At 43.9% G+C, this 12,852-nt stretch overlaps 1 protein-coding gene and 1 pseudogene across 3 annotated transcripts; both read left to right on the top strand.

Annotated features, from left to right (window-relative positions):
* The first annotated feature begins 4,743 nt into the window (after positions 1–4,743).
* Positions 4,744–10,310, top strand: LOC135539312 (intercellular adhesion molecule 1-like). 3 transcript variants are annotated; one of them, XM_064965130.1, is made up of 6 exons: positions 4,744–5,009; positions 6,767–6,935; positions 7,077–7,156; positions 7,255–7,602; positions 7,766–7,885; positions 9,911–10,310. In XM_064965130.1, the coding sequence occupies exons 1-6, from the start codon at positions 4,958–4,960 to the stop codon at positions 10,015–10,017; spliced, it is 876 nt and encodes a 291-aa protein (XP_064821202.1). In that variant the 5' UTR covers positions 4,744–4,957; the 3' UTR covers positions 10,018–10,310. The 3 variants fall into 3 exon arrangements, with proteins under 3 accessions (XP_064821202.1, XP_064821203.1, XP_064821204.1); XM_064965131.1 differs by having other exon boundaries at positions 4,755–5,009; positions 7,766–7,852; XM_064965132.1 differs by lacking the exon at positions 4,744–5,009 and adding an exon at positions 6,086–6,297.
* A 228-nt stretch (positions 10,311–10,538) lies between these two features.
* LOC135539311 (hsp90 co-chaperone Cdc37-like) lies at positions 10,539–12,697 on the top strand (annotated as a pseudogene).
* The last annotated feature ends 155 nt before the right edge of the window (positions 12,698–12,852 follow it).

Here is a 12,852-nt window from a genome sequence, read left to right as displayed (position 1 = left end):
TGAAGCTAGGGACATGATGGGGAAGCTAGCGACATGAGGGTGAAGCTAGCGACATGAGGGTGAAGCTAGCGACATGATGGTGAAGCTAGCGACATGAGGTGAAGCTAGCGACATGAGAACAACTAGCGACATGGTGAAGCTAAGCGACATGAAGGTGAAGCTAGCGACATGATGAAGCTAGCGACATGAGGGTGAAGTTAGCGACATGATGGTGAAGCTAGCGACATGATGGGGAAGCTAGTGACATGAGGTGAAGCTAGCGACATGATGGTGAAGCTAGCGACATGAGGGTGAAGCTAGCGACATGAGGTGAAGCTAGGACATGATGGTGAAGCTAGTGACATGAGGGTGAAGCTAGCGACATGATGGTGAAGCTAGCACGACATGAGGGTGAAGCTAGCGACATGAGGGTGAAGCTAGCGACATGATGGTGAAGCTAGCGACATGACGGTGAAGCTAGCGACATGAGCCAGTGAAGCTTAAGCGACATGAGGGTGAAGCTAGCGACATGAGGGTGAAGCTAGCGACATGGATGGGAAGCTAGTTACATGAGGGTGAAGCTAGCGACATGATGGTGAAGCTAGCGACATGAGGGTGAAGCTAGCGATGGGAAGCTAGTTACATGAGGGTGAAGCTAGCGACATGATGGTGAAGCTAGCGACTGAGGGTAGCGACAGAAGCGACATGATGGTGAAGCTAGCGACATGAGGGTGAAGCTAAGCGACATGAGGGTGAAGCTAGCGACATGACGGTGAAGCTAGCGACATGAGGGTGAAGCTAGGGACATGAGGGTGAAGCTAGCGACATGAGGGTGAAGCTAGCGACATGACGGTGAAAGCTAGCAACATGAGGATGAAGCTAGTGACATGGTGGTGAAGCTAGCGACATGAGGGTAAAGCTAGTGACATGAGGGCAAGCTAGCGACATGACGGTGAAGCTAGCAACATGAGGGTGAAGCTAGTGACATGGTGGTGAAGCTAAGCGACATGAGGTGAAGCTGGGGCGACATGAGGGTGAAGCTAGCGACATGACGGTGAAGCTAGCGACATGAGGGAGGAAGCTAGCGACATGAGGGTGAAGCTAGCAACAAAATACTTATTTTCCACCATAATTTGCAAATAAATTCATTAAAAATCCTACAATGTGATTTTCTGGATTTTTTTCTTCTCATTTTGTCTGTCATAGTTCAAGTGTACCATGATGAAAATTGGGCCTCTCATCTTTTTTAAGTGGGAGAACTTGCACAATTGGTGGCTGACTAAATACTTTTTTGCCCCACTGTATATGGCACCGTTTCATAAACCCTGAGTGATGAATGTCAATCAGATCATTCAAGCAAGACTTTAACCTTTTCACGAAGATTAAGGCTATGAGTTTGTAGTCTTTATTTAGGAGTGTAATTGGACCCCAATTATCAATATTTAAGAGATCCTTGTGTGGTTTAGGTATAAGAGTAATAACCCCTTGCTTCAGAGAGGCAGGTAGTTCTTCTTTCTTTATAGCCTTCTTAAAGGTTTCAAGTAAAGAAATGGTGCTATTTCATGTCCAGATTTATAAAAACATATTGGTCAAGCTTGTTTTTTTTAGGTGCATTGTCCAACCTGTTAGCTGCATAATCCTAACAGGGTGGAAGTTTATGAGTGGGACTAACAACATGAATCATGGAAAAATAGATCAAACTGAGTGTTTATATGAAGCATTACACCGTTGTTTTCCCACCACAGAAATGATGACACTTCCTGAATGTGGTGTCATTGTAGGAAGGGGTTGTTTTCCCACCACAGAAATGATGACACTTCCTGAATGTGGTGTCATTGTAGGAAGAGGTTGTTTCCCCACCACAGAAATTATGACACTTCCTGAATGTGGTGTCATTGTAGGAAGAGGTTGTTTTCTTAAATGGAGAATAATAACAAACTAACAGCGTGGAAAGTGATATCAGGGACACAGAAAATCTTTAATAATAATAAATACAATAATCATGAAAATAAAACGTCATTGACGAGAGAAAATTGAACTAGAAATATAAAATGATGAAGAGAGACTTTAAATATGTTATTATTTTAAGGAAGTCGATGAATAGCAACCAGTGATAGAAAACTCCTACATCCACAAAAAAATATGTTTTTTTACTAAATGCATAACATTTTCCTTTCAAGTTTTTTAAAAAGGTAATAGACACCTGACCTTGTATTTAAAGCATTTTGAAATCCACATTTTATACGAAATAAAACGTGATATTTCCTGGGCACAGAAAACACACCGCATCTCAGCATTGATGTGACGAGCTGGTAGCTGCTTAGCTGTTAAGAGCGTTGGCCCAGCAACGGAGAGGTGTCTGGTTCGAATTCCTGAGGCGGCAAGGAGAAACAAATCTACTGTTCTACCCTTGAACAAGGCATTTTGTCCCCCAACAGCACCTGCTCCCCAGGCACTGATGACATGGATGTGATTAAAGCAGCCCCCCTTTCACCTCTCTGATTCAGAGGAAAAACACATTTCGTTTCAATGCGTTCAGTTGTGCAACTGACTAGGGTAGGCTTCGTTGTAAATAAGAATTTGTTTCTTAACTGACTTGCCCAGTTATGTAAAGGTATCCATCCCTTTCCCCGAAGGGCACTGGCCAGTCAGGCTGACCACTAGAAAACACGGCTATTATTGTAAAACCTTGCATAATCAGCTGATCAAACTTTCTCCAGCTAGCAGCTTTGTGGTAGCTTGTTTGAATGGCCATATTGCGGAAGCTGGTTGATGAAGCTGAACCGCACCAAAGTTACGAGACTGTTGTAAGCGATCAGCTTGTATCTGACTCTGACAGCCGGTGACGTTGTAACATTTGGCCAACGTGATGACGTCACAGCCGGAAACAGTCAGCTGTGCTGCAGAACTCAGCGCACTTATCAGGACGGAACAGAAACGGCCTTATCATGAAAACTAATTTGCGCCATTAGCTAGAATTTCACTACACCAGCTACAACTGGCGTTGTTAGCATCCCTTTCGTTTGATATATGGATTGATTTTAAGACCCGTTCAGCCAGTATGCAGTAAGCAGACATATGCTAGGTAGCTCATTTTAGTGCACATTTCGATTTTTCACAAATACTGATTCTACAACCACAAAACACCTTAGCTAGATGTAGAATTAGGTAGAGAAGACTTGCTCATTAAAAAAAGTCAATATTGGCTACAGGTTTATTATATCTTTTGGTAAGATGAACTATTTTGAGGATGAAAGGAGATTCAGGGGACAATGTCACCTTTGGTAATATTTTAGGGCTTTAGGACAGCCTATTGTAGCTAACCCATGAGTGTTTTGGTAATATTTTAGGGCTTTAGGACAGCCTATTGTAGCTAACCCATGAGTGTTTTGGTAATATTTTAGGGCGTTAGGACAGCCTATTGTAGCTAATCCATGAGTGTTTTGCCGAGTTATCACACAGATCAGTGCAAACGTGAGACAGTGTGGATTACAGAGGGAGTTCTGTTAGAGAGAGAGAGAGAGAGAGAGAGAGAGAGAGGAAGAGAGAGAGAAAGAATTAACAAAAAAACAGAGCAAACTAGAATGCTATTTGGCCCTAAACAGAGAGTACACAGCGGCAGAATACCTGACCACTGTGACTGACCCAAAATTAAGAAAGCTTTGACTATGTACAGACTCAGCGAGCATAGCCTTGCTGTTGAGAAAGGCCGCCGTAGACAGACATGGCTCTCAAGAGAAGACAGGCTATGTGCTCACTGCCCACAAAATGAGGTGGAAACTGAGCTGCACTTCCCAACCTCCTGCCCAAAGTATGACCATATTAGAGACATATTTCCCTCAGATTACACAGATCCACAAAGAATTTGAAAACAAATCCAATTTTGAAAAACTCCCATATCTACTGGGTGAAATTCCACAGTGTGCATCACAGCAGCAAGATTTGTGACCTGTTGCCACGAGAAAAGGACAACCAGTAAAGAACACGCACCATTGTAAATACAACCCATATCTATGCTTATTTATTTTATCTTGTGTCCTTTACCATTTGTACAGTGTTAAAACACTGTATATATATATATATATATATATATATATATATATATATATATATACATATAATATGACATGTGTAATGTCTTTATTGTTTTGAAACTTCTGTATGTGTGATGTTTACTGTTAATTTTTCTTGTTTATTTCACTTTATATATTCACTTTGTATATTATCTACCTTACTTGCTTTGGCAATGTTAACACAAGTTTCCCATGCCAATAAAGCCCTTGAATTGAATTGAATTGAGAGAGAGAGAGAGGGGGGAAGAGAGAGAGTGTGTGAGAGAGGAAGAGATAGTGTGTGTGAGAGAGACAGAGAGAGAGGGTGTGAGAGAGAGAAAGAGAGAGAGTGTGTGAGAGAGAGAGAGTGTGTGTGAGAGAGACAGAGAGAGAGTGTGTGTGAGAGAGACAGAGAGAGTGTGTGTGAGAGAGACAGAGAGAGAGAGTGAGAGAGAGAGACAGAGAGAGTGTGTGTGAGAGAGAGACAGAGAGAGTGTGTGTGAGAGAGAGACAGAGAGAGTGTGTGTGAGAGAGACAGAGAGAGTGTGTGAGAGAGAGTGTGTGTGAGAGAGAGACAGAGAGAGAGTGTGTGTGAGAGAGACAGAGAGAGAGTGTGTGAGAGAGAGACAGAGAGAGTGTGTGTGAGAGAGAGACAGAGAGAGAGTGTGTGAGAGAGATAAGAGAGAGAGTGTGTGTGAGAGAGAGACAGAGAGTGTGTGTGAGAGAGACAGAGAGAGAGTGTGTGTGAGAGAGACAGAGAGAGAGTGTGTGTGAGAGAGATAAGAGGAGGAGGAAGGGTTGGTAAGGGTTTTCCAGTAAATAATACCTTCACGTTCAACGGTCACTGGAGAAGAAACAGCGTATGCCGCTCGCCTAACAGAATACAGTGTCCTTCACTGAGGGACGCTCCATGATTATTACGGGGGATGGAGATTGTCATACTTGTTTCATTATTGTCTCTGTATTGTGACTTCACCGGTAAGTTAGACTTCTGGTCTAGTACAATGTTGTGATACAGGTGCTTTGTAAGTTAGACTTCTGGTCTAGTACAATGTTGTGATACAGGTGCTTGGTAAATTAGACTTCTGGTCTAGTACAATGTTGTGATACAGGTGCTTGGTAAGTTAGACTTCTGGTCTAGTACAATGTTGTGATACAGGTGCTTGGTAAATTAGACTTCTGGTCTAGTACAATGTTGTGATACAGGTGCTTGGTAAGTTAGACTTCTGGTCTAGTACAATGTTGTGATACAGTTGCTTGCTTAATTAGACTTCTGGTCTAGTACAATGTTGTGATACAGTTGCTTGCTTAATTAGACTTCTGGTCTAGTACAATGTTGTGATACAGGTGCTTGGTAAGTTAGACTTCTGGTCTAGTACAATGTTGTGATACAGGTGCTTGGTAAGTTAGACTTCTGGTCTAGTACAATGTTGTGATACAGGTGCTTGGTAAGTTAGACTTCTGGTCTAGTACAATGTTGTGATACAGGTGCTTGGTAAGTTAGACTTCTGGTCTAGTACAATGTTGTGATACAGGTGCTTGGTAAGTTAGACTTCTGGTCTAGTATAATGTTGTGATACACGTGCTTGGTAAATTAGACTTCTGGTCTAGTACAATGTTGTGATACAGTTGCTTGCTTAATTAGACTTCTGGTCTAGTACAATGTTGTGATACAGGTGCTTGGTAAGTTAGACTTCTGGTCTAGTACAATGTTGTGATACAGGTGCTTGGTAAATTAGACTTCTGGTCTAGTACAATGTTGTGATACAGGTGCTTGGTAAGTTAGACTTCTGGTCTAGTACAATGTTGTGATACAGGTTCTTGGTAAATTACATTCTACTTAGATAAAATCTGGAATAGTTTTAAGATGGTCGTACCATTGATCATTTGGCTATTTGATTTTAGGATTTTTGTAATTATCCCCCAAAAAATATTTAAAAGGAAATATATATATATTTAGCTTTTGACACACACTTAACCCCATTTTCTTGAGGGGACGGACACCGCCATGCATTTATTTTTACCTGAGAGTTTCCCGTTCCCATAGTGATGTCATAGTAGTTTGTTTACCAAAAGGTTCGGACGCCACAGACGGAAGTTGGCACATCGGCGGTACCGACTTCAGACGAGTCGCGTGGGGCTTGTGAGGGTCGTAGAGCAGAACGGGGAACACATTCATATTCGTGAGAGTCTCATCTTTCCACTGTAGCTCTGCCACTTCCCACCGCAGATGCAGAACGACGACAAAAGGCTGTAGTAGGATGAGGTAGACTGAGACGCAGCACACACACAAAAAAAGCTTCAACAGACGTATTTTAATGGGGATTTTATTACCATATCAATTAGATTGACGCAATCGACTCCTAATAGCTTAGGTGTTTTTCTGTTTCGAGTGAAATAGAATTTGGAGTCCAAAGATTCTGAGTGGATCTGGCTGTAGGCCAGCGTGTGTGTGTGTGTGTGTGTGTGCGTGCGTGCGTGCGTGCGTGCGTGCGTGTGTGTTTGGCATCACAGAGCACAATGGCAGGAAGAGGAGGGTCCAGATGTTGTCTGTGTTGCCATAGTGATAACTAGAGGTCATTAGAAGCATGGGGTCTGCTAGTACGGAGATGTACTGTGTGTTGATTAACATACAGATAGATAAACATTAGACAATAATATCGTCCTGTTTGGTTTGAAAAATAAAATCAACAATAACAGAACAATACAGTTTTCACTTGACCTTGGTCTTCCAGATGCTGAGTGCCTGGTGATCAGTCCTGCCAGGCTGGTGGTGAAGCATGGAGACCCAGCCTCCTCTAGCTGCAGCTCAGATACCCCTGTAGAGATGGGCTGGGAAGCCACCCAGGGAGGGGTTGTTCTAACAGACAAGAAGGTGAAGATCCTACGCTGGAAGGTGGACAGGTAAGAGAGGCAGACTTGTTAAAAACTTGTTAGAAAAGGCTTCAATAGCCTTTAATGAATGGTTTTACTGTTTTCGACAGTTCTGGCTTCTATTTTTAATTTATTTTAAATGCACTTTAAATATTTAATTTGATTTGACAGTGTGACTGACTGGGATAACAACCCTAAGTGCTACACAGAAGGAGGCCAGTGTCAGAAACAGCTGGACATCACAGTTTATAGTGAGTGACATCTCTCTCTTATCTTCTCTGGTGTTTCTGAATGTATCCTTAGTAAGGCTCTGCACCGTTAATCACTGTGTGTTTCCATTCCTCCACAGAGCTTCCAGACCGTGTCTCCATCAGCTACAGGAAGTACCCTGATCCAATGGTTGAGGGGCATCGGTACCTGCTGCAGTGTCTTGTCCAGAACATCGCTCCTATTGGGAGACTCAGGGTGACCTTCGTCAAAGTCTCTACCACTGGTGAACAGACAGAATTAGACACACAACATAAATCCAAGGACAACATCAACACACCTGAGAATGGGACCTACACTCTGGACTTCACCCCTGGTAGAGATGATGACGGGGCCCAGTTGTTGTGTTCAGCCATGTTGGATCTGGGACCAGAGGGACCCCAACCTCCTCCTGTTATGAACTCAAACCGCCTCAACATCAACGTGCACTGTGAGTCCTTCTGGTTCTCTGTCTACACACATTTAGTACAACCGTTAGTTAGACACCAGACGAGTCATGACGTTGACAGGTGTTGTTTTCACATCATTTTCTCTCATTAATCAACTTGTTTCTCTTCTCTCTCTCTCTCCCTTCCTCCTTCCTTCTCTTCTAGACAAGCCTCAGATCACTAGGAGTCCTGGATGTTTCTCCATGAGCATCACGGGGGGCGACACCTTATCACTGGGCTGTAGTGCAAATGGTAAACCTGCCCCCTCGTACGATTGGACGATTGGTTGGTTGCATTCAGAAAATGTTCAGACCCCTGGACTTTTTCCACGTTTTGTCACGTTACAGCCTTATTCTACAATGTATTAAATCGTTTTTTCCCCCCCTCGCCGATCTACACCCATAATGACAAAGCAAAAACGTGTTTTTTAGATTTTTTTTTTGCAAATGTATAAAAAAATATGTACTTAATTATTCTATTAACATAAGAACCTTAAGAATTCGAGAATAAGAATAATAAGAATTCAGAACCTTTCTCTTTGTTGAAGCACCTCACAGCCTCACGTCTTCTTGGGTAATGATTCTACAAGCTTGACACACCTGTATTTGTGCTCCCGAGTGGTGCAGCGGTCTAAGGCACTGCATCCCAGTGCAAGTGGTGTCACTATAGTCCCTGGTTCGAATCCAGGCTGTATCACATCCGGCTGTGATTTGGAGTCCCATTGGGTCAACGTTGTCTGGTTTCTGCAGGGTTAGGTCGTCATTGTAAATAAGAATTTGCTCTTCACTGACTTGCCTGGTTAAATAAAGGTTATATTAAAAATGCAGATCCTATCAAGCTCTCTCCGGTCGGATGGGGAGTGTCGCCACACAGCTATTTTTCGGTCTCTCCAGGACCTCTCTGTACTTTTCTCCATTCATCTTTCTCTCTATCCTGACTAGTCTCCCAGTCCATGCTGCTGAAAAACATCCCCATAGCAATGTTGCTGCCACCACCATGCTTCACCACAGGAAGGCGGTAGCCTAGTGGTTAGAGTGTTGGGACAGTAACTGAAAGTTTGCTATGTCAAACCCCCCGAGCTGACAAGGTAAAAAAATCTGTCATTCTGCCCCTGAACAAGGCAGTTAACCCACTGTTCCCTGAACAAGGCAGTTAACCCACTGTTCCTAGGCCGTCATTGGAAAGAAGAATTTGTTCTTAAATGACTAGTTATATAAAAAAAGTCATGCTGCCAGGTTTCCTCCACACGTGACACTTGGCATTCAGGTCAAAGAGTTCAATCTTGGTTTCATCCGAGCAGAGAATCTTGTTTCGCATTGGTCTGAGAGTCTTTAGGTGCCTTCTGGCAAACTCCAAGCGGGCTGTCATGTGACTTTTACTGAGGAGTGGCTTCTGTCTGGCCACTATACCATAAAGGCCTGATTGGTAGAGTGCTGCAGAGATGGTTGTCCTTCTGGAAGGTTCTCCCATCTCCACAGAGGAACTCTGGGGCGTTTTCAGAGTGATCATCAGGTTCTTGGTTACCTCCCTGACCAAGGCCCTTCTCCTCCGATTGCTCTGTTTGGCCGGGTGGCCAGCTCTAGGAAGAGTCTTGGTGGTTTCAAATTCTTCCATTTAAGAATGATGGAGGCCACTGTGTTCTTGGGGACCTTCAATGCTGCAGATATTCTTTGGTACCCTTCCCCAGATCTGTGCCTCGACACAATCGTGTCTCGGAGCTCAATGGACAATTCCTTTGACCTCATGGCTTGGTATTTGCTCTGACATGCACTGTCAACTGTGGAACCTTATATAGACAGGTGTGTGTCTTTCCAAATCATGTCCAATCAATTGAATTTACCACAGGTGGACTCCAAATCGAGTTGCAGAAACGTCTCAAGGATGATCAGTGGAAACAGGATGCTCAATTTTGAGTCTCATAGCAAAGTGTGCAAATACTTATTTAAATAAGGTGGCTGTTTTTATTTTTAATAAGTATAAAAAAATAAATGTCATTGATTTTTTTCGCTTTGTCATTATGGGGTATTGTGTGTAGATTGAATCCATTTTAGAATGTAACAAAATGTCGAAAAAGTCAAGGGATCTGAATACTTTCTAAATTCACTGCATCTCCCTTCCTCTCCTCCTCCCCTCTCCCCTCTCCCTCTCCTCTCTCCCTCACCTACTCCCCTCTGCCCCTCTCTCCCATCTTCCTCTCCCTCACCTACTCCCCTCTGCCCCATCTGCCTCTCTCTCTCTCCTCTCTCCCTCACCTACTCCCCTCTGCCCCTCTCTCCCATCTGCCTCTCCCTCTACTCTCCTGCCCTGCAGTGGACAACCTGCCCTTCATTGCAGGGCTGGCTTCGGTGGTGATCCTCTTGGCGATCTCTTGTTTCATCTACTCTTCTTACAATAAACACACGCGCATGAGCCATTAACAGCTGGAAAAACATGTTGCCACGACAACACAAGAACAATAAAATACTACACTTCTCAATTGCAGATCATGTTAATTTCCGTATTAAATAAAATAATATACTTCTCAATTGCAGATCATGTTAATTTCAGTATTTATTAACTCGCATTGTCTAATTCACTCAGTCATCATAAAGTACCAAATAACAGGATATGTGTGCAAAGAAAGCACTATTATATATGTATGCACATGTGTGTGTGTAGATTAATGCATTTATTTTGTATATATTTTCCAATAAAGAACCATTTGGAAGTACTCAGAAGATGTAATTTCAACAACAACAACAAAAAATCAGCTTTTTGCTCCTCGTGCGCCCTCCTGTGGCTGACGCTATAGATTACATGTGTATTTATAAACAGAATGTACCTTAACGTTTTGCTCAAGACATAAATAAACATTCCACAGAGATTAAAATGAACTAAGTCTGAAAATATGAAGGCTTACTTTCACAGTGAATTATTAGCTCAGGTCCCTCTGCTTCTCGAAGACTCCAAACCCATCTCTGTCGCATGATTTCTACGTCACAAGACCGCGCAGACCGGAAGCAACAGAGCTTTCCAGAAAATACTTCTGAGCTGAAGCAACGAGAAGAGTGCGGCGGGTTCTCTGGCAAGCTTAGCTCACATTTTCAACAGGACCAAAGTTGACATTTTTCTGTGCCGTTGTTGCGTGGACTTCCCACGGAAAGAGAAGGAGGAGAGAGAGCTAGAAGATGACGTCCAGGACTATTGATTACAGTGTGTGGGACCACATCGAAGTATCGGATGACGAGGATGAGACTCACCCCAATATCGACACGCCGAGCCTCTTCCGATGGAGGCATCAGGTCGCTATGACAACAGGCGATATGTTTTCATTAAAATACTAATACATAAATAGCTAACGTACATGACTGGTTGGGCAGCTAGTGACAGTAGATAAGTTCTTAGCCATATAAATCAGTACTCAACCGGCTAATCTAGTTAGCTGGTCAACTAACGTGACTAACGTTAATCCAACGGGCTAAAGTGTTAGCTAGCTGGGCTTAGCTCTGGTCCAGGGCGTTAACTAGGCAAGTCTTTCAACATTTGGGCTTTACAGTTGTAGCCTAGTTGCTTAATAAGATTTTGTCCACAGCTCTGTCTCTCTCTCTGTGTCTGCCTTTCCTTCCTGTCTCTCTTGCTGAATGAGAGTTTCTCCACACAGCCTGTGATTCACCTTAACCGTGGCTAGCTACATCAAACTAATCCAGCAGAATTGTGCAGGTGCAATATCTTGCCTTGGACATGATTATTTTCTTCTTCTTTGGGTATTGGTTGCCGGATTGCATCCAACTTTTACGTTGCATACACCGCCACCTACTGTACTGGAGTGTGAGTCACAGGCTGCCTACATTAAATTATCTTCATTAGTCCTGTTCCTCTAAGATGTTTGGTTAGCTAGCTAATAGTTAACATTTTAAAGAACAACAATGTAACTATCTCCCACCCCTTTCTCCTCCCTCCTCCACCCTTCCTCTCCTCCCTCCTACACCCCTCCACCCTTCCTCTCCTCCCTCCTACACCCCTCCACCCTTCCTCTCCTCCACCCTTCCTCTCCTCCCTCCTACACCCCTCCACCTTCCTCTCCTCCACCCTTCATCCTTCCATGTCCCTCCCATCTCTCCTCCACACCCTCTCCGCTGCTCCTCATCCACCCTTCCTCTCCTCCCTCCTATATCCCTCCACCCTTCCTCTCCTCCCTCCCTACACCCCTCCACCCCTTCCTCTCCTCCACCCTTCATCCTTCCATGTCCCTCCCATCTCTCCTCCACCCTCTCTCCGCTGCTCCCTCCTCCACCCTTCCTCTCCCCCTCTACCCTTCCTCTCATCACCCTCTTCTCTCCCTCCTAGGCGCGTGTGGAGAAACAGGCCTTCGAGGAGAAAGGAGAGGAGCTGGAGAGGAACATGGCAGAGTGTAAGAGACGTCTGGAAGAGGTGCAGTACAGAGTGAAGGAGTTAGAGGAGGAAGGAAAGAAGGAGGGAGAGGAGGAGAAAGAAGACGGCGTTGAGCAAGGCCCAGGCCGAGGAGAAGAAATACAGAAAGGATCAACGCTTGTGGGAGAAGAAGATGGAGGAACATCGGAGAGAGGAGAGAAAAGATGCCTTGGACGTTGACACGCTCAGCAAAGAGGGATTCAGCAAGGTGAGCTATTGAGGCTGTAGCATTTCGCTACACCGCTAAACATGTGTATGTGACAAGTCAATTAGATTTGATTTTAGATACACCACTCCCTCAACAAAGAGGGCTTCAGCCAGGTGATATAGAGAGACACCACTCCCTCAACAAAGAGGGCTTCAGCCAGGTGATATAGAGAGACACCACTCCCTCAACAAAGAGGGCTTCAGCCAGGTGATATAGGAAGACAATACATTACTTTGTTGAAGGATAAATCGTGAAGATATGGGCTATTACCACCAACTACTGATGTCACATGTTATTCCTGTAGTGTCAACTGTCCTGTCCACTGAAAATATATTTATCTCTCCCCTCCTGTCCACCCCCCCCCCCTCCCCAGAGTATGTTGAACATCAAACCGGAAGCGACAGAAGACACGGAGGAACAGAAGGAGGAGAAACACCAGACTTTTGTAGATAAACACAAGAAAGAGATCAAACACTTTGGTGAGTTTCAACACCACACAACTAAACCATTTAATATCTGTATTCTATACTCTTCTCCCTCTGTCTGTTATAACAACTCTTCTCTCTCTCTGTCTGTTATAACAACTCTTCTATCTGTCTGTTATAACAACTCTTCTCTCTATCTGTCTGTTATA

Source organism: Oncorhynchus masou, unplaced genomic scaffold (genome assembly GCF_036934945.1).
Source record: "Oncorhynchus masou masou isolate Uvic2021 unplaced genomic scaffold, UVic_Omas_1.1 unplaced_scaffold_8297, whole genome shotgun sequence".
Taxonomy (NCBI): Eukaryota; Metazoa; Chordata; class Actinopteri; order Salmoniformes; family Salmonidae; genus Oncorhynchus; species Oncorhynchus masou.
The sequence above is the reverse complement of the archived record's forward strand: the minus strand, read 5'-3'. Positions and strand labels throughout refer to the sequence as shown.

Bases quoted from the DNA above. Each gene is read 5' to 3' on its own strand.
- LOC135539312 (XM_064965130.1), top strand. From the start codon at position 4,958: ATGGAGATTGTCATACTTGTTTCATTATTGTCTCTGTATTGTGACTTC. The intron at 5,010-6,766 runs GTAAGTTAGACT...TTGGTCTTCCAG, and splicing joins TCTGTATTGTGACTTCACCG to ATGCTGAGTGCCTGGTGATC. The intron at 6,936-7,076 runs GTAAGAGAGGCA...TTGATTTGACAG, and splicing joins CTACGCTGGAAGGTGGACAG to TGTGACTGACTGGGATAACA.